This window comes from Antennarius striatus, chromosome 2 (genome assembly GCF_040054535.1).
Source record: "Antennarius striatus isolate MH-2024 chromosome 2, ASM4005453v1, whole genome shotgun sequence".
NCBI lineage: Eukaryota > Metazoa > Chordata > Actinopteri > Lophiiformes > Antennariidae > Antennarius > Antennarius striatus.
In genome coordinates this window covers 16,805,001-16,826,696 of record NC_090777.1, presented here as the reverse complement: position 1 = coordinate 16,826,696, position 21,696 = coordinate 16,805,001, and the positions used below count along the sequence as shown (strand labels likewise).

The 21,696-nt window shown below is 40.4% G+C and overlaps 1 protein-coding gene and 1 long non-coding RNA gene across 11 annotated transcripts in view; one reads left to right on the top strand and one right to left on the bottom strand.

Moving 5' to 3' along the window:
* Nucleotides 1-440: 440 nt before the first annotated feature.
* LOC137602473 (uncharacterized) lies at nt 441-8,982 on the bottom strand. Of its 3 annotated transcripts, none has more exons than XR_011037167.1 (6): nt 8,861-8,982; nt 6,914-7,308; nt 6,568-6,792; nt 5,481-5,690; nt 2,746-2,859; nt 441-869 (listed from the first exon to the last, which is right to left on the bottom strand). It is a non-coding gene; the product is annotated as an uncharacterized lncRNA (long non-coding RNA). The 3 variants fall into 3 exon arrangements; XR_011037165.1 differs by lacking the exon at nt 8,861-8,982 and adding an exon at nt 7,669-8,455; XR_011037166.1 differs by lacking the exons at nt 2,746-2,859; nt 8,861-8,982 and having other exon boundaries at nt 6,914-7,047.
* Nucleotides 6,894-21,696, top strand: part of prdm16 (PR domain containing 16) — a 179,953-nt gene continuing 165,150 nt past the window's right edge. For all 8 annotated transcript variants that reach the window (XM_068325163.1, XM_068325225.1, XM_068325198.1 and 5 more), the window contains exon 1: nt 6,894-7,030. In XM_068325163.1, coding sequence (XP_068181264.1) covers nt 6,994-7,030 — 37 coding nt within the window. In that variant the 5' untranslated portion in view covers nt 6,894-6,993. The remainder of the gene's footprint in view (nt 7,031-21,696) is intronic.

Below are 21,696 nucleotides of genomic sequence, written 5' to 3'. Positions count from 1 at the left end.
TCTGACTATGTTAAGTGAGGGGCTTTGTTTCTGTGATAAACAGAGATTGATTAAAATACTGTCAATTACATTCAACATCTTTTTTTTATTTTTACTTTTTTGACATGAAAATTGAGATCAAAAGTGTGTTTTGACTCAAAACTGATGGGGCAAATCAAACATATTTCCTGAAATAGTTATGGATTTCTTTTCTTTTTTTTATTTTACTGAATTTAAGAGGGAAAAAAAAATCTTCTTAAAATAACGTTGGTCAAACCTTGTTAAAGAAGGGGTTTGATGTCCTCCTGAATATAGTGTATTCTTTTAATTTTTAATTTTATTGATTTCAATTTTTTATTGATTTTATTGGTTTGTAGGCAAATTGCAGAATTGATTTCATATGATTTCTCCTCAAACTATTGATTATGTAAAACTGTAATAAATACCCAACTCAATTGCTGTTTATTTCTTTATTTTGGATTTTGCTTCAACCGCTTTGGCTTCACAGGTGAACATAAATAAGGCATAGCGGTTAACTCACAGGCCCACAGGCCTTCTGGCCTGTAGGCTACCACAGAATGTTTGTTCTTTCTCGTAAATATTCGGTGTAAATTTTTTGACCATTATAAAGCTTGTGCTATCAGAAACCCTCTCATATAAATCAGACACTTTGCACTCATTGGCTGTAGTGTGAAATATGACAGGCTATTTTCCTCCGCGGCTCCAAACTAAAAGATTAACTTTATGATTCCCAGTGTCCCCGCAGACAGATTGATTGATTACATCATATTAAGATCATTTCTACATCGGGGTAATTTTCGCGCAGGCCTTCCGGCGATATTTTAATGTGCATTTGTTTGGCGGGGTTGTCAGCTCGTCGCTCCTCTGATCTGCGGGGAAATAGATGGCAACATTAACGAGCGATTAATTACAATCAACATTGATGACGATGATGATGATGATGATGATGATGATGATGATGATGATGATGATGATGATGATGATGATGATGATGATGATGATGATGATGATGATGATGATGATGATGATGATGATGATGGTGGTGGTGGTGGTGGTGGAACGGAATACTTATTCATCTTTTGGTATAAACCTTATTGTGAAATTCATTTAAAAAAAATAAAAAATGAATTATATAAAAATAATATATATATATATATATAATATGTTGAGGATTTTTCATATATTTCAATAATTGTTTTATAAAAAAATCGTTATAGATTTTATTTCACTTCCCCCTTTGTCAATAAAAACCGTTTCTTTATTTTATTTTTATGTTCCATCATTTTGTTGCAAACTGTAACAGAAAATAATTTAAATCAGTGAAATATTTTTTTCTTTTCAGACTCAAATAAAAAATAAACAAATTAAATGTCTTAAAACGTTCTTTGGTTTTTAGTCTCGACAATCTGAAACAAATCAAGATTGAGGATCTTAACTCGACTGTTGTGAGAAAAGATTCAGGTTTATCGCCGCCCGGACACACACACACACACACACACACACACACACACACACACACACACACACACACACACACACACACACACACACACACACACACACACACACACACACACACACACTTCAACATCTTTCTTCTTTACACTTGCAGCCGGTTGGGGCCCACCAGCTGTGCTGCAGCTCCGCTCCAGTGCGGGCCCCCTGCAGTGTGTCTGTATCTGTTCAGCCGCTGGCCTCTAACCTTCATATTCCTGCTGTCGGTAGCTGTGGCGCAGCGACCGTGGGTTTCTGACAGCATGTTAACAACACAGCAAAAGGCCCCAGAGAAACGTTTTGGATTAGCGGTCAGATTTCCTATTTCCCATAGACTCACAAGGTCCTGAACCCAATTAATAGCTAATAATTACCAAGGCAACCTCCCCGTTACCGCTTCTGGGGACTTCATTAATGGGACAGAGGGAGCGGCCCGCTGAGGAAAAACACCTCCTCTTTCTCCTAATTGATTAGCAGCCGGGTTGTTCTGGAATTTATATTGATTGATCTCTGGTAAAAACGTGTTGGCGGAGATGATTGCTGTAATGTCCGTCATTTCTCGGCGTCCTGAGATAAAGCTGAAAAAGGGTCACCGATCCCTCCGCATAAAGTGCCAAATGCGTGGCTCGGCCCTGCGCGCTTCCGTGTTTACTCTCCCGTCGCATCGACTGTGGCAGCATTACAGTTGGCAAATGTACAATACTCGCAGCGCTCACAAAAGGGCCCACTGCGGCTTTTTGATGTCCCCTGGCCCGCCTCATCCGCAGTCCGGACTGCGAGGTGATCCGTTTCACATGTCTAATGTGCGCTGATGTTATCTGCGCACAACGTCTAATCCAGAGACCCGGAGCCTTTTCCATCATGGATAAAGCTTAGGTTTCATCTTCTTGTGCGGGGGCAGGAGGACGGAGGGTGGAGGGGTGGCGGTATGAACGGTCACCGCTGCCTGACCACACCAGTGTGTGTTGTGTCTAAACTTTTTTTGCACGCACACACACACACACACACACACACACACACACACACACACACACACACACACACACACACACACACACACACACACACACACACACACACACACAGCTATTATCGCAATTACAGCGTGCGCCTGTAATTGATGACACTGCATGGTGACAAAGATAATGATGTTTATTTTTGTCAAATTAATTTTGTTTACTGTTATCGGGACATTATAACCCCACAGTCATGTAAAAAAAAATCTCGATTTGCAAATTTACAGCCACTCACAGTTGGGATATCGACCTCTTGGCGGTCAATACTGGATTATTTTAGGGGGAAAAAAAAGAAGATTTTCCAGGTCTGCTCATCTTTTTGGAACTGGCAGGGTAGCTTGAACTGAAACTGAAAAAATAACTAATTAAGGTTTGATACGGCCGATACTAAACAACTGTATTTTGAGAAGCATGAGATCAAGCAAATAAATCTGACATAAATCGAATTGTTTTCATCATATTACATTTTTTACTTTAAAGACCGTTAGCCATCGTGCGCACAAACAGTCCTCTGGATGTGCGCAAACTTGGAATACAGGAGCGATGGAAGCTGGCGGGCTGTCCTGATGCCGCCTACAGAATGTGTTGCTGATTACCTGCCACAGAGGTCGCACTGTATCCTTCCAAGGTGCAGCCATGAGGGTTCAAAATGTTAAACCATACAAACGAAATTAAAGACGTGATTTCGCGCTGTTCGTTTAACTGTATCCCGCTGTTTGTCTTCACTTTCCAAATGATTATGAGTTTGCGTCTCTCGAGTCTAATTGGACGAGTTCATAAAATCGAGGTGTGGATGATGAGACACGAGTGGAGCCGCAGCTCACTTCTTTGGCAGGCAGCGGTGCAGCTCCGTCCGACCGCAGGACAGAAGAGGAAAAAGGACCAATATGGAAAGCAAGAAACACAAAACTCCAAACGCTTTTCCTACGCAGCCGATTTTTTTCTTTTCTTTTTTTTTTTTTTCAGGAATCCATGAAAGGTCGTCGTTGAAATGATTCAGGAAAGTATTTCCCAAGGGGCCAGTGCCTTAGAGCAACTCTTTACGCAGGCGTAATCCCAGATAATTGCCACCTTTTAAAATGGTGTGAATAAAAAAAATGTATAAACTGATGTGCAAAAATATTCAACCGACAGGCCTGAACTGTCTTCGAAGTCTGATAAAAAGCACAAAGCTAGAGAAAGTTGTCCAGCATATTTTCTCCTATTTTTCTTAAACTGAGGCTGGAGGAAGGACTTGGAATCGATAAAGCCAATCTATTCGATCAATTGATTTGATTTCCCGCATCGTGTTCAGACACACATGAATAAACAAAACCTTTGTACATCACCTTTATTCACATCGTTTATTATTTGTTTATCGACTCTTCTGTAGAATCTCACCTATGCACTGCCTTCGAGGCCGAGGAGATGGTGACTTTAAAATGTTCTGTTGATTTGGAAATTGAATTGAATTTTTCCGGAACTTTTTGGCGTTCTGGAAATAATGTTTCACTTTTGTAATGTGGGGGCCATCTCCTGACGATTCACATTCCTTGTGGGTCTGAAAGCAGACCAGTTCAGATGCTTGTTTGAATTCTGCAAATCTAATAAAATTAACCCCACAGCCTCAAATGCCAGGACAAACTCACTAATATACAGATAATGTATGCTAATTACTGCTGATTGCTATTGATTAATAATTCTTTTTACCTCAACACATGGGAAAACATCCCAAGGCAATTTCTAGCCAATAAAAGCTGGAGACGTATTTGATAAAGTCGAGACTTTATTCAAATCAATTATTGGTTTCATCTACATCATAATGAGCTATTATAAACTGCGGGGCAGCCACAAAGCACAGCCACAAATTAATGAAGGTAAACTGCGACTGGTTTCAATTCAGTGTGCTAATGAAATGCTATTTTGTTGGCTATAAGCGTTTATTATTATTATTATTATTATTATTATTATTATTATTATTATTATTATTATTATTATTATTATTATTATTATTATTACAATGATACTGGTCATATTATTGTTATAATAATATTATCATCATCATTATTATTATACTGCGATACATATTTTTATTATTTTTATTGTCATTATTATTATTGTTGTTGTTGTTATAACAATAATAATGTTTTATTATTATTATTATTATTATTAGTAATAATAATAATAATATTAAATGTATTAAATTAAAGACAACCTATAAATGTGGATTACTGTGCAGAGAATTGATCCCTGTCGTTATCCCAGCAGACTGCTGTTGCTCCATCACCTCCGATCTTAATAGGCTCCAACATAAAGCCGCCTTTATTGAGCCGAACAAGATGCAAACCATTCCCATATGACATGAAACCTAGAGGCCCAGGTACCACATGAAACACCACACGATATCTATCCCTCTGCTAATAGTCAAACTTCACTTTATTAGTTTAATAAATAATGAAATACAGATTTAATTCTGATATACACGGCTTCTTTCAGTCATGTGTCTCCAGAGAACCTGAATACGTCGGTTATTAACAAAAGAAATTAAAGAAATCTTTATCTTAAAAAAACATATTTTGCAACAACAGTAATACTACTTATACTAAAATAATAATAATAATAATAATAATAATAATAATAATAATAATAATAATAATAATAATAATAAAAATAGTAGCTGTTGTTTAATGAGTATAACAAAACATCTCCCTTTTGCATGTAGTATATAATAATAATTAGTTACTAGCTACATCTTCAACATTACTATGGTAATGGGTTAAAAAAAAGACGTTGCACAATTATGCACTTGTCCTATAATTTTGTTTGAACAATTATTATTACAATTATTATTATTATTTTCCAATAAAATACATAAATCACCTTGTGTTGCTTCAGGCGACCTTGCTCTGCTAGACGCAGGGTCTAACCAAACGGCTGTGCTCCTGGCTGCAGTAGACAAACAAACAGGTGCAAGGCAAAAGTCATACTTACAAAGAAAAGGGCTGCAGTCTATCCACCTCCGTTCAGGTGACCTGCGCTTTTCTTTGCGCGGCTGAGCCTACAGAAAAATGATCCGAGAGAAAATTGCTGCAAACACAAATGTTACAAATGTGATCACATTGGATAAAGAAAAAGTGGTTGCTTCCCAGTGCTGGTGGAGGCTCCGTGCATGCGTCAAACAGCTGCTGGCCTCTGCTTGTCCTGAGGGCAGCACGACTCACACACACACACGCACACACACACACACACACACACACACACACACACACACACACACACACACACACACACACACACACACACACACACACACACACACACACACACACACAAATCATAAGACACATTGCAACTCCAGTCGACTCTTGCGCCTGTACGCTCGCATGTGCATTAATGAAGTTAAAAATAACTTCTGCAGAGACTCGATCATCAGAGGCAACATCCTAAACACAAAAGTCTTCCCAATCACTACATGCAGAAACAAGATTACAATGGCTACATAATTGTCGTGGATAAATGTATAATAAAGGCGAGATCCCATCATTCAAAGTTAATATATAATAATAAGAAAAAGAACTCAAACCAAGGCAGTCAGAGGCTGCAACATCCCGCGACTTACCCTGACATACTTTCAGGGTAGGTCAGGGTACCCTGGAAGTAGTACCTGACTAATGGATAGACTAGTGTATATGGAGAAGGCCAGTGTAAGACCATAGATCAAAGCTAGTGCGTAGGTAGATTAAAGCACTAACTTTGATCTATGATCTTTCTCACACTGGCCTTCTCCCTCGTCTTTTTATCTTATTGCGTTCCTGAGTGTACAAAAGTTGCAATTTGACTTCGACCTAGTTTTCTCAAGGTCAAGGTCATTATCTCATTGTCATCCCCTTTGCCGCCCGAGTAATCTGCCCCCCCCCCCATCTTTCTGTCTGCAAGGGTTGCGAAGATATTTGGTGGTCGTACGAAGGGACGGACGCACATTGACAATTACCAAACATCACCGCTTGAAGCGGGATGTAATAAGAATAAGAAAAATAATAGATTTCTTTCCATACGAACCATGCATTGTTCATCATACCTCGCTGTGTCCACTGCCGGCTGAAGAAAACCAAGTTTTCGCTGTCAAAGCGGTAAAAATCCAAGAAGATGCTGGCAGGAGCTGAATGGGATGTGTGCGTGTGTGTGGTGGGGGGTGAGGTGGGGGACGAGGGTAAGGGGATGGGAAGAGGGGAGGGAGGGTAGGTGAGATGGTGAGGAGAAAGCAGAAGGAGGAGGAAGAGGAGGAGGGGAAGAGATAAGTGATCTAAAGGGGAGACGATAGGACAAAAAAGTGATGATGATGAATACATTGGAAAGTTTTTTGGCCCCGGCGAGGGTGTCAGATTGAATGGCCTGTGCGCATGTGCGAAGGTGTCCAAACTGACAATGCTGGTGAGATGAAGATAGTGTTGTTGCTGCTTCTGGGCTCACGGAGGACGACGAAAGGAATCTACAAGCCGACAAGATGAGATCCAAGGCGAGGGCGAGAAAACTGGCCAAAAGTAGGTGTTTTCGTTTTTTGTCCATATCGATGTCAGCCGCCGGCTCCAAACTCCGGCGCACGTAGATGTCCACTGTGTCCTTGTCATTTGTCATATCCTTAAGAGTCGAGGGGTGACTTTTTGTCCAACACTTAAACTTTCCTGCTAAAAACGTGTCCCGGTCCAGCTGCACAGTCTCGTTTCCCTGCATGCCTCGGTCTCCGGATTCAGCGATTCCCAGCGTCAGAAAGTTTCATGTGTGACGAGAAACGCCGCCGGTGCTTCAGTGGATCACGCTCCTGTAAAGACAGACGTAAACATAGCATCGAAATTCTGCTCTTAGAGTCTGTGATTTTCTTTTTCTTTTTTTTTCGGGTGCCGGTGCTTGAGAGGACGCGCACGTTCATTTCCCGAAAGTTACATGGAAAAGTTGTCGAAACTGATACCAACTTTTCATAGAGCCCCTCATGTCTGGCGAAATAATATTTCCCAGCTTCTAAAATAGTGGGCGCTGTGGCACCGCTCTCCGCTGCGTGCGTCTCGCTGAGACGAGCGCACTCTTTTTTCACTCGGCTGCAAACGAAGACGCAGAGATGTGAATTTCGACACAAAAAGACCAATATTTTTATGGAGATTTTTGCGGTTGGTGCTGCTCGTACCGCAGAAGATAATGGTCCCAGGCAACTTTGTTTTGTCCCAGGGCCCCGCGGAGTGCTGTGGACTGGTTCCTCCTCCGGGGAATGCCAATCAATAATGCGTCTTGTGCAAGAAAGCGCCCATGCTTCTCAGAGGACTGCTGCTCGCGTCACACGGAAAATTCATGTATTCAGTTTTGTGAACCATGAGCAGTTTGTTGTTAGGAATTGTCCGTGTGTATTTATTTTATATTTGTCGTTTTTTCTCGGGCGATTTTATGAATCGCTTTTTTTTGCAGCGTCTTGCATGAATTCATTCTATTTCCTATGGCTTTTTAAGTTGGTAAATATACGTGAATTAATTTATTTATTTGAAATGCGACTGATTAAAAAAAATATCGATTCTTGTGGGCCTTTTATGTTTCGGTAGTTTGCTGTATTTGTCACGTGGCTGGTTCTGATGTATACTTTTAGTGAAGTTGCAGAGCTAAAACACAAGACGTGTTTAACCTTGTTTTATTTTATTTTTTTGCTTTTTAGTTTTTTAGGAAAAGCTTTAAAAATCCTTTACAAATGTACTTGATATTGTTTTTATGTTAGACACGCTTGGGTGCATGTTTACAGGCCTTTAAAAGCTTTGTAACTTTGCCAGAGCCGCTGGCCTTCGTTCAACGTGAACTTGGATCTCTATTCTAGACATAGCTCAAGCTTTAAAAATATTATTTACATGTCGGACCTGAGGTGAAATAAATACCAGCCCGCAGCTTTTAAAACAAACGCGAGACTTGTTATTTTAAAGCGAGCCTTCACTTCTTACAATAAAATGAAAATCATCATTGTTATATCTTTTTTTTTTTTTAAATCATTAAATGTTCAAAAGGTTTTTCAGGAGTTGTGTATTCGGAGAGAAAAAAAAATACAAATAAAATAGTTTTTTTTTATATTGTTGTCACATTTTTTTTGTTTTTACTTTTCCATGCTCTCCACGATCGGTGCAGCGTGGATCAAGTTCCATGATACCTCAATAACAAATGCAGAAAAGAAAACCAGGGAAGAAAAGAGAAGCAGAAGGAAAAGCATAATGCTAATTGGGCCACTCTGAGAAAATACTTAAAACATGTCGAGGATACCGCCTCTGGAACAGTAATTGCACTTGGTCTTGATCTCTAAACAGCCTGGATAGTCTGTTGATCCGGGTGCTAATGAACACAAATACCTGGCTTTGTAGCACGCTCGGATCGGACCCCTGGAAGCCTCTGCAGACCAGAGGCCTCAGAGCTGTTGTGTTGCAGCGGTGAGACAACAGAGCACACAGCAGGATTAAAAATATCTACTTCTTCTTTGCATAAAAAAAAAAAAACATGCAACTTTCCAATACGACGCGTGAGAGTTAATTCAACACGTTGTTCCCTCCTTATTTCTGCCTCTTGGGTGAACCAGTCTCCTGTAGCTGTGAGCTCACAGAAATATTGACCTGCTCCTTTATTATTTTAAACCCTCTTGTATATTTTCGTCTCTCTGTAGATTACTCACATGCACTGGAAATGTTAAAGGATTCTGCAACCCCGCAGCCCCACGTCTGAATAGGAGTATTTTAATAGAAGCTCGCATTGATTAGTATGCAGTAGCCCTGGTTTGTTTACTACAAGCATTGGAGTCATGATTTAGGAAGTATGTTTGGACAAGAATATGATATCAACCAACATGATTGACTTTTAAAGAAAAAAAAGGATGACCGCCTTTTTTGTTCTGTTTCCCTGGCGTTAGTATTTTATTATTGGCCTTGGCCTACATATTTTATTTGAAATCAAGTTATTTTTTATCTGATAATAATTAACAAAAACTGTCTCTGTACTGTATAAACGCTATTGAATTCTCTTGATTTTCAACAATATTTTTTAAAACAAGTGAATAAGTCCCCTGAGCCACTTGTTATATTATCGAAGATTACAGGTTTTGATCCGAAGCTTGGCCTTTTACTATCTTAAAAAGTTTAAAAAAAAAAAAAAAAAGTTAAAAAAAAAAAATCGATACAACCACTGAGCAGAGAATGCAGTACTAACCTCACTATGGATTTGATTACACTGTTGTCAATTTCTGTTCTCCACAGAGAGCTGTCATTGTGCGAAAAGTTTTATACCGTATTTACGGCTCCGTTTGAAGCTTTCAGTTCCCGTCTAGATCAATACATTTCCAAGTCGAGAGAATTCCTTCCTGCTTTTCTTAGTTGCATTTAAGGCCAGCAGACGAACACACACACTTAACAGACGCTGCTCTATCCCTTTACAGCAGACGCACACCACGCAACGACGTTTCCTCGGAAACCATAAGAAAAATTGGCCTAATTAAAACAGAAATATGTAACCCCTCTTTACACAAAAGGACGACATGAAGAAGCTGAATGTCAATCATTTTCACTGTAGTTTCTTCATTGTATTGATTTTCAGAACCCAATTTAGGCTTGCATTAATATATATATATATATATATATATATATATATATATATATATATATATATATATATATATATATATATATATATACACACACACACACATACATACATACACACACATATATATATATGTTTATATATAAATGCATATATATAAATGCACATATATGTGTGTGTATATATATATATATATATATATATATATATATATATATATATATATATATATATATATATATATACACACACACACACACGCCCCTTTTTTTTTTTTTTTTCAAAACTCTTGACCTATTGAATGCTGATAAATTCTGACGACTTGGTCTCATGTACCCACCCTCATGCCACCCCCACCCCTCTGGCATATACATACTAATTGCCAGATATTCTATTGATCTTTGTGTTGAATGCCCCTTATTAGATGAACTGCCAGTCATGAACTTGGTCTGGCTCAACAGCTTATGATGTTTTGACAGAAGTAATAAAACCCAACCCATAACACTTCAAAACCAACAATGGTAGCTATGTTAAACTTCTGGCTAAACGTTCAGGGTCCCGCGCAGGCTCCCCTGTATTACTGCTATGCAGCTGTAATGTTTGTCAGATAGCACTCCAACATGTTCACAGATTAGAGCCTGAACATAAATATTAGAATCAAATAAAACTGAATTGTAATGTCAAGTCTGGCAGTGGTTGTGAATCACATGTGAATCATGTTTGTGAAACTGTAAATTTTACTTTTTGGTGGACTTATTTCTGAATTTAGTGAGCACAAACAAAACAAAAGAAATTTTTTTTCATAGATTCAGTGGATTACAGTATTCACGTATTTGTTGTAACCTCCGCAATCTTCTGCAAAATATCTTTCTATTCGAGACTGATGATGAGGACGATGGTGTTCCCAGCCCCCCCCCCCAACTAAGGCAGCATCACTTGTGCAGTTTTGAATCGTTGTGTAAAGTGATTTCAATGGCGTCCATAAAACAGTCTCCTGAGAATTATGGCCGTTCGTAGGATGGCTTGGATTATGTCTTTCTTTTAATACTTTGGTCAGGGCTCAGCAACCAATCAGGAAGACAGTGTGCTTCACTGTCATTTTGTCAAATCAGATTGTTCACACAAAAATGCTTTCTGCATATCGGGAGTTTTATTTCAGATGGTTTTGGGACTACTTGAATTATTTCTGAAGGATTGAAACTTAACAAATTGTATCCATCCACCTTTGGTGGTAGGATATGCTGCATGAGTGCTTTATTAACGAAGTTTGTCGGATGTGAATTTGTCATCTGAATGTGTGCGCATGCAGGATACAGTTTAGTGTGTGTTGTGAGACTTCTTATCGTTGTCCACCTTGTTTAGTGAAATACCTTTGTACTTTGGAGACAACTGTTCTCAGAGCATATTGTATGATATCCAGTGGTGTGACATTTTATTCCACAACACCTGAAAAGTTAAGCCACTTTTATTCATAACACAGCTATAAATCTGCCTCTTTGTAACATTAATTGGCTGTAGGGGGAAATGACTTTTAAGGATATGGTTTATGCTGTTGTTACAGTTGGCTCCATGTCAAGCCACTGTCTGTTTCAGTAACCTGTTCCACATTTGATATACATAAAGTGATACAAATAAAGATGCATTGCTTTTTGCAGCCACATCTCCAAATGTGCTATTAGTGCAGACTCTGGAAGAATGTTTTTCCAGTAAAATATTCACATTACCCTGAAAAAGTCAGCCAATAAAGAAAAACTTTGTGATTTCTTCCACCTGTGCAGGGAATAAACTGAGGAAAGAATTATAGTTTAAGGAACTGGTGACTCTGAATTACCTGTGCTCTAAAGCTTAAATGGGGAAGGTTAAGTAGTTCAAAAGGATTTTTATAATGATTTGTTTAAATTTTTGTTTTAGTCCTGTTGCATTTCCCAATTTTAACATTTCCTTTTATTTTCACCGACCCTCTCTCTACCTGCCTGAACAGTCCTTTATCTCCAGGGAAAGGCTTTTACTGTTTTTCAGTCAGTCATTACTGCAAATGCACTGAAACTGCTGAAGGACTGAGAAGAGCCGTTAGGCTCTGATCTGATCAATTTCTGGTACCATAATGGAGCTCATTTAGAAAACACAAGTTTATTACACTGTTGTAATGGATCCTGTTTCTGTTTTAAGTTGCCTCCAGTGTTGTACTCTTCATGCAATGATATAAGTTTCTGTTGCCCACAGCATGACTCACATCAGCTTTTGTTGAATTGACACATCATAATTTTATCACACGATGAAGATACAATTATAAAGATGGTCACGATTTATGACTTTATTAAAGTTTTGTTCCGAATGAAAAGGTTTGAATTTGGTTTTTGAAGAAAGTGGAAACGCAGAGTGCTCTTCAGCCGGACGTCAAAGGCACCGCGACTCATAGAGAAACTGTACATTCACAGTCATGTTGATGGGTCTGTATGGGCACACACACACACGCACACACACACATGCACACACACACGCACGCACGCACGCACGCACGCACACACACACACACACAAACAAACACACACACACACACACACACACACACACACACACACACACACACACACACACACACACACACACTTTTGTGATGACAGATTTTTTTTGGGCAATGTTAGGATTTAACCCCAATCAATCACAAACTACAGAGGTTGAGTGTAAATGTCGTCTAAACAGCAGGAGCTGGCACTGTTGGCTGGTGTGTGCGTGGATGTGTGTGTATGTGTTTGTGCAAATGTGTGTCCAGTGTGCGTGTGTGTGTTGACAGTGTGTGCACCATTTTGTACAGTTGTTGGCGGTCCTGTCACTGCTCTGAGTTTTGACCTTGGTCAAGTCTGGCACAGCGATGGGTGGGCATGTCTTACATTACACCTGAACACACACACACACACACACACACACACACACACACACACACACACACACACACACACACACACACACACACACACACACACACACACACACACACACACACACACACACACACACACACACACACACACACACACAGGTTTCATTTCAGTCCCATGTTTCCACTCTGGTCTCATGCTAGCTAAGTCAAATTTTGAGTTGACATACAAATACCACTGCATTAAGCTCCTGCACATGGCTCCAAATCCTATTCATTCCATTGATACGCTGACCTCACATTATCCAGTTGGCAAATATGCCTCTTTGCACCATGACCTCATTCACCATGTTTTTCAAAATACAACAATTTACCAATTATTGGTTGTTACGTGCTCAACAGAGTTTATGATGCATCCCTGAAGTCATCACCCCCCCTCACCCCGTCTCCCCACAATTTTCATCTCTCCTTATAGCCCCAGTTTTCAGCCTCCAGACGTGCGCAGGGGGGCTTGTTAAATATAGCTGTGTTCAAACAGCAGTGTGTGTTGGGAAAAGTGGGTTCAAAAAATGAAAAGCCATTACACTGCAGTTAAATGCATTTTGTCTTGACCTGTGGCTGCTTATCGAGTTACGTCTCACCGCCGTTGTGCCATGTCTAGAAGATTCCATCCAACTTCTGAAGGCTAAGAATATGCCCTGAGTGCTGGAGCCCTGCCATAGGAAAATGCCTCCCTTCTTCTTGACTGTGCTGATTAAGGCTAAATGATTATCTCTGTGTGTCTGGTGTGATTGTGCACCACCTGCTGTTAAGCCGTATGTGACATTTACAAAACAAGGGGCAAATGTGTCAAGTCCATAATTAGCCTGTTTTAGCAGAACCCCCCTCCCCCCACATTGTGATATCCCTGGGATTGTTCGGCATTGTGACTAGTCTTATCTGAGTAATCCAGATTTGTTTAGCATTAGCCATGCTTTTACTCCCTCTTTCCCACTTTATCCCTTAATTTCTTCGTGTTTCTCATCCTGCTCTTTTCCATTTATCCATTCCTGAACTTCCCATTCCTTTCATGTGTTCTTCTATTCTCTTCATTCCATATTCTCTATGGAAAAATGTTTGTCTTGGTGTGGAAACAAAATATCAGCCTAAATTAAGAGTAGTGCCAATGAGTATCGTATACAATATTTTTTGCTCCCCATTGACACATACCCGTTATCCCGAGGAAGTCATACGGGTGGAGAATTTATTTTTACATAATGTATTACAGAAGACCAGAGTTCATTGGTAAGTTTGCAGACTATTGTTATTTCACTATAAATGCCTAATAGTTCAATTAATGCACTAATGCAGAGATGTAACTGTAGCCAATGTATTTCTAAACAAATACTAATGCAGTTTATTTCTAAGGAGGCGTAAAACCATCTCAAAATTCAGTGTATTTTACAACAAGGAGGCATACCTTTGCTTCAAGTTACAAAGAAACTTTAAGTGTAACACGAAACAAATGATTTTGGAACACAAAGTGAATGTCACTGTTTTTATTTTGGTGAATATTTTTCTTTTTCATAAAAAGTAGCTCATCTCTCAGCAGTCCCAATCGGGCGCTGCTGCTGATTGTCTATCCTATCCAGATATGATAAGCTGACAAACTGCTCTGTCCCCTGGGTTGTTTGTCTGTCTGTGTCTCAAACAGACGGGTGTGCAGCGACAGCGTGGCTCTAAACTCCCTCCGCCTGCTTCCCCTTTCATCACACCGCTGATTCAAAGCCCTGGCTCCATCTCTACTTTCCCCCCAACTTTCTTTCTAACTGTGTTTTGTCATTACCACAAAGATGGACAGGCAGTGTCTCATTAAAGCGGATTAGAGACACATCTCCACATCTCACAGGGCCGAGCGGAATGTTTCTTTCCTCTAGCTGCCCCCCCCCCCACCTTCCTTTTCTCTCTAAGATCAGGTTCTTTGATTTGCCCAGATAAAGACTTCTTTCATGTCGGCAGGGACGGTTAGCGATTACACTGTCAGACCCATCATTTTGGTGAGTTTGACAAATTTGCCATGCTGGGTGAGGTGCTATGAAGGGGTGGGGGTGGGGGTGGGGTTCTGTGTGTGTCCTATCCGACAAGTTTCTTTTCTCGTCTAGCTCCTCCCTGCTACAGCACAATTAGGCCCATATCACCAGCTGCCATTTATTTTCATACAAAATGAAAACTGGTGGCATGTTGATTACTGCACTCCCCAGAGACAAAGGGCCACTATTGGTGTGGTTTAATTTCATTAAGTAGAGTGTGGTGCACAGGGTAAATATATTAAGGGCTCCCTCTCATTGCGGCCCTTCCACTTACCTCAGACTCTCTGTATGCTAAGCAAATCTGGGGTGTCACAGTTGAAGGACTGGTACACGTCTCCAGAAAGGGTTTAGTGATGAATACATGTTCCCTATCTTTAATTTTCCTTTTGCTCTGGTAATCCACACGAAAAACAAATATATGTCCTCAGTATATAGTTTTTTCTATCATGGGTTACTTCAAAATATACCTATGCGCTTCACTCCAGTAAATGTTGAGCCATTCTAATTTGGTTGTGACAAACTACTGTATGTGTGTGTGAGTCTGTGGTGTGAGCAACGGAGGAGGGAAAACTTTCCTGACCAGATTGTATGAGAGTATTAACCCAAAAATTTTTGACGAAGGAAATAAGCACCGTCCTCGTCAACATGGAGTCAGATTGGTTTTTAGGCGTCGACTTGGGCAGCATGTGTGTGCGAAGGAGTCATGGGTTTGTTTTAATGTGTGTGTGTGCGTGCGTGTGTGTGTGTGTGTGTGTGTGTGTGTGTGTGTGTGTGTGTGTGTGTGTGTGTGTGTAGGTGTTGGAGGGATCTTGACTAAAACATTTCAAGATGGCCCATTAGCTGGCACAGGCCCGTCCCCTCCCGACACTAGGATTCCTCTGTGCTGACCCCTCTCCTCCACCTCTCAGCCCCTCTGTCCCAGAGGCCCCCAGCCTCATCCTGCCAAGTGTACGGTTCCAAAGTAACGATGAAGCTGCCTGCGTGTGAAAATATTGAATTGCAAAAACATCCATGGGTGAGAGGGTGTGTGAATGGAGCTTTCAGCGCCAGGCCCGACCCGGGCCCGGCGCTACTGACTGACGGACAACAAATGGTATTTTGTGTCCAGAAAGAGGGGACAGAGGAAAGAAGACGAGAGACACTGAGAAAAGGGAAGGAGGGGGTCTTGAAGATTTTCCAGACACTGGAGTCTGGGACCCTATACGCAGGTCTGAAATGTCTTATCACATGGCCCGTCTGACCTTTGGCCCTCACTCAGCTGAGGCTGTCAAGCTGCCCTTCAAAGGGGAGCACAAAGCCTCACAGCCTCAAAGGCTACTATTCACCCCTGTGTGCAGCCATACTCCAAAGGTAATAGGTAAAAGTAATGTCAATGACCTCCGCTTTCCCTTCCTCTACAGGAGGGCAAAACTCTTAAGATTCCCAGATAATGTCAGAGGTAGAAGGTGGCAATTCTGGCTCCTAATCCACTGCCTCTGCTCAACTCCACGGGAGGTAATGTGTAAAGCAAACCTCTTTTGTGGCAAATCTTTTCTTTTGAGAAAAGGAATTTTTCATATTTTCAGACTGAGCTTGAAAGGAATAGAATTGGGAAATCAGAGAAAAGCAGCATGTTTTTTTATGCTGTGTAACCCACCTCAATGTGATACGGAAGTGTGTGTGTGTGTGTGTGTGTGTGTGTGTGTGTGTGTGTGTGTGTGTGTGTGTGTGTGTGTGCGTGTGTGCGTGTGTGCAGGACACTGGTGTATTTTTGATGTCTCAGAGGATTGACTGGGGGGGAGGCTGTATGACCGTAACTTCTAGTCTTGCTTTGCACACACTGGCATCTCTCTCCGTCTCTCCCGACTAGTCCTCAGATTCTTTCTTCTCCTCTCTTTTGGACTGTAGTTTCTCTCTCTCCGGCCTCCTTTGAAAAGATGCGGCGTCTTTGTCCAGCCTGATAAAGGATGCCATAGTTCCCCTTTTCCCCTTCTTTGTGGCCCGGGGCTGGCGGCTCCTGTAGAAGTGCAAATGGTATCCTCTCGGAGGGGCTATCCCCGCGGGCCCTGGAGGGCCTTCTCTCTCCTCCAGGCTTGGCTAATTATGCCCCGCTCCCCCCTTCTCAGCCCCCACCAGCTCCCTGGTCCCTGGAACCATAGACGGCACATTCCCACAACCAGCACCTGGCCTTCTTTTCTCCTGGCCTGCTTTGATGGCTGACACCCCAGCCTAACCCTCCCTCCTTCCTCATCCTCTTCTTCTCTCCGCCCCACTACCTCATCTCTCTTTTTTCTCCCACCCTTTAGCTTCTCCTTCTCTCACTTCTCTCTCTCACTGACTCTCATTACGAGAGGTTTTAAATTGCTTTCTGACCCTGACAAACTGCATTTGTTGAAAAGGGAGATGTTGAAAAGGGAGCGCAGCGGATGTGAGCAAGAAATGGAAGAGGTGAGGGAGACAGAAGAAAGTTGTTGTCCATGTATGTAACTGTACTGCTTTAGATACTGTGTCAGTTTCAGTAGTTTACCTGAGGAGCGTCCAAATTATCCAAAGTGTGATTTCACTTTTAATTAACTTACACAAAAAGCTCTTTTTTTTTCTTTCTACAATATTAAAAAATGCTTTAATTTATATGGATTATATATTTTAGGGTTATGGAGAGGCAAAAGAGAATCTGCACCAGCAGCCTGTTCAAGCACATTATTGCCCACTTTAAATTTTGCTTTTTCTGCAGATCCCTGGGAACCATACCCTCAAAAGAAATGAATTATACTGTATTTTGTATGTTAAATAAATTGACATCTTTCCAGGATTGATGCCTTCAGCCAGGTGCTGAGTCAGGCTCAAAAGAAAGGGTTTAAAATGATGTTGGACGTCTGTGGTTTATGACAGTTTACCTCTTGTTGATGCAGATTAAGTTAATTTTGCTGCTACACACACACATACATTCACACACACACGCACACACACACACACCCGCACACGCACACGCACACACACACACACACACACACACACACACACACACACACACACACACACACACAAATATCTAATTTAGTTGCACATTTGCGTTCTACTCGCCTCAGGCTTAATCAATAGTCTGCCCCAGTGGATTTCACCTATTCATCGCTCGCCATTGTGCAGTCTAGCGATCCTAGTGAGGGCGTTTGGACAGCTTTCTGAGGAAAACAAATAGCTCTATTACAAGCTTGCGTATGTGTGATGCTCAGTTTCCCAAAGGCAAAGTGCTTGGTCTCTATTAATTTTATGTTCCCCAAACAGGAAAGGTTTGGTTGTCAGCTTGATACAGGTTTGCCTGGAGGAGTCCAGGAATCAGAGCATTTCATAAATAAAGGCGAAAATTTTAAATGAGTTAGTTATGCTGAAATTTTACCTGACAAAAGGGTAGAATGCTCTGATATTGGAAGAGAGACACAGTGTCCATTGTGCTAATTGTTAAAACTTTGTGTCAGCACACAGCCAATAAGTATGGCTTACATGGAAATACCATCAGGAGAATTACAGTAAAATAGTGGTAATTTTAAGCATATTTATTACTATATATGAGTCACTCTAGGTGCATTTTGAGTCATTAATATCTAAAAAAATATCTCTAAAAATCAGTATTTCAACTGATGCATGTATGTATAAAGACTTCTTTTGTTTGATTGTCATGTTTAGTTAAATGAGATGGACTAATCTGCTCGAATCAACTTACTGTGTGTAATAAAATAACAATGGTTCAGAGACAAGATGATTTCTTCAATATCTATTGATCATTTGCTTGCAGTAATAACTAGAAGTCTTTATTGAGTGTTTAAATACATTACAGGACTGTTTTAACTCTCACTGTTTCCATTAGATGCAAACATAAAAACACAAAATGGTCTCGGTGAAGCAGCGGTAGCAGAAGGAAGAAGAGAAGGGTTGGACTAGGAGCTGCACACACCCAGACCAGTTACACTAGTGTAGCTGAGTTTAGCTTTGGCTCTGAAGAATAAGGATAGATTAGCTGGTATGCAGACAGTATTATTGATTCTGAGCAGAGTTTGGCATTTTGTCAATGTAAGTTTAACTTTCACAGACAGTCTTTATAGGGGACTTCAGAGCTTTCATACGAGGTGTCCTTTCCATCAGATGTCAAATGAGTATCTTGGTTTTTAATGGGACTTCAGTCTCTTCCTTGTTCATTCAGTTTCACATTTTTATCCAGTCTAGCTGGTTTATTTTTTTAAAAAGTCCCATCTATTCCTTATCATACTACGTTCAATGAGAAGAGCTTAACGTTAAAAAGAAACAAACCAAAAATCCATCATCTCAAACAATATTAAATAATCAGCCAGAAAGATTTGATAAAACAAAATAATTATGTTCCCAATATTACATGAGTCATCCATTCTGATAGTAATTGCACACAGAAACATTCGGTACTCATTTTATTCAGGAGTCAGATGGCATTCAGTCCAATGTCTCACCTGATCCACAGCTCAAATTCCACAGCCAACAAAAACTCTGCCTTCATCACTCATTTTCAAACGATTAACACCTCAGCACTTGATTAATTAATTTATCAAATCAAATTATCCAACCCTGTTTTAGATATTATTCTAGCTAACTGTTTCGAGGAGGTTTTCCCCAGAGTCTTTCTTTCTGTTTCGATAATTATTAACAGCTCTCTGGTCTCTGACTACCTCCCAGTTGGTTTTAAACATACATTTATTCAACCAATTAACATATAAATAAACATTAATACGATTGTTATTAATGATGTTCTCACTGATGTAAAAAACACACCAACGGAAAATTTATGTTGTTCCTACCAAAAGTAAATTACATTTTAAATGAGAAAGTGATGATGAATGCTCATCATCTAGCAACAGTTGTGAATGTTTGTTCTTTTTTAAAAAAGCTTGAATGATTAAATCCTATTTTATTCTTTCAAGATTAATCGTGTCTTCTCTTCAACATTTCTGGCCATCCAGCCTGGATATCCTCTCTGTTGATGCATTTCCCCACACAGTTCACTCATCATCACCCATATGGCTGTAGGATGATGTCATGAATTTGGCTGTCCCTGTCCGTCTCTGCCTAATGACCATCACATGTATGTTACGTCTAGCCAGCATACTTCCTCAAAGGACATATTCCACTGTTAGTTGATAGTTTCCAAACATAAATAATACAATTATACATAAATACATAAAGAAAAACATGATGCATTTATTGTTAAAATGCTTTTTATAGAGTATGTGCGTTAATCAAAGTTCTTTCTGTCATTAGTCTTCAGACACTCCTTTCTGTGTCTCCGGGTTGACCCTGAAACCAAGAATATTATCATTTGTCTTTCTTAAAGGTTGAATCAGTTGGACTTGTCAGAGAAATCCTGATGTGGCATAATTACAATTTCTTGCTTGGTTTAGGGAGAGGCTTCTCGAGTCTCATGTCTCCCTCACTCTCCACGTCTCTCTTCATCAACTTTGCCACATCCTCCCATTCGAGCGCAGAAAAGGAAAGCGGAAGATCCGGTTTCTGAACTGTGTTTTATGAGTGGTTGAAATGGCCACTTTTGTGGTTTTTCCTGTCCATGCTGACCGTTTGACTCAAAGTTCCTGAGGTTTTTGAGACATGTCAATTAAGCCTTTTTAATGGGGAAGATGCTATTCCAAACGAATGTTGGTGCTCCAGGAACATGCATGTTGGTTAAAATAGGCAAGAGAATTGGGGTTGCAGAGACATTGATGTTACTGTTTTTTAGCATCACATTGGCTTTACACATTTGTCTCTCTTCTGGTTTCCCTGAATGCCTTAAAAGCTTTCTTGGATGACTGCATGTATGAAAAAACACGCAATGAAAATCATCCAGTTTTCAACGGCACTAAAGTGTATAAGAATGGCACGTTGGAGCAATGACACACTAACAAAAGATGCAGGTGGGTGAGACAGGTGGAGGCTTATCATTGTTCTTCACTTTAATATTCAGTAATTCTCCTTATTCTTCTTTATTCCCTTTATTATTTATTTTGTATGACATAAAACATGGTCAACCAAGATTGTCAACCTATCTGAGAGTACATACAGTACACATATAATGTATGTATGTATTCATGTACAGTATGTCCGTATATGTGCGCACACACACACACACACACACACACACACACACACACACACACACACACACACACACACACACACACACACACACACACACACACACACACATCTGCACCTTCTATTTTAATTAAAAGTAGGTGTGAGTGAGATTTTACTATTCCTCCTTTTTGACACCTCGTTGTTTATCTGTTGGACAGAGGCTCAGGGCAAGATCCACAGCAAAGAAGGGGAGGTTTTTTTGTTCTCATTGAACTTTGATGCCAAGTTCCTCTGCGGCAAAAGGCAAGGCCCCGACCCAGCACATCTGAGAGTACTTTGGTGAAATAACAGCAAATGTTTGTCTTGTATTGTATGGCACGCTGCTAGAGGAGTGCTAAAGCCCCTTCTTCCAGCGCCTAAAGCACCTCTTAATAAAATAGTTAAGAATAACTCCTTCACCTTAATCTTCCCCTCACATTACCGCACTCAGGGCGGGAAATTAGCAGCAGACTCAGACGCTTCCCCTTTTCTTTGACACAGTTACCTTTTTCTTCTTAGTGCTTTGTTTTGTACCGCC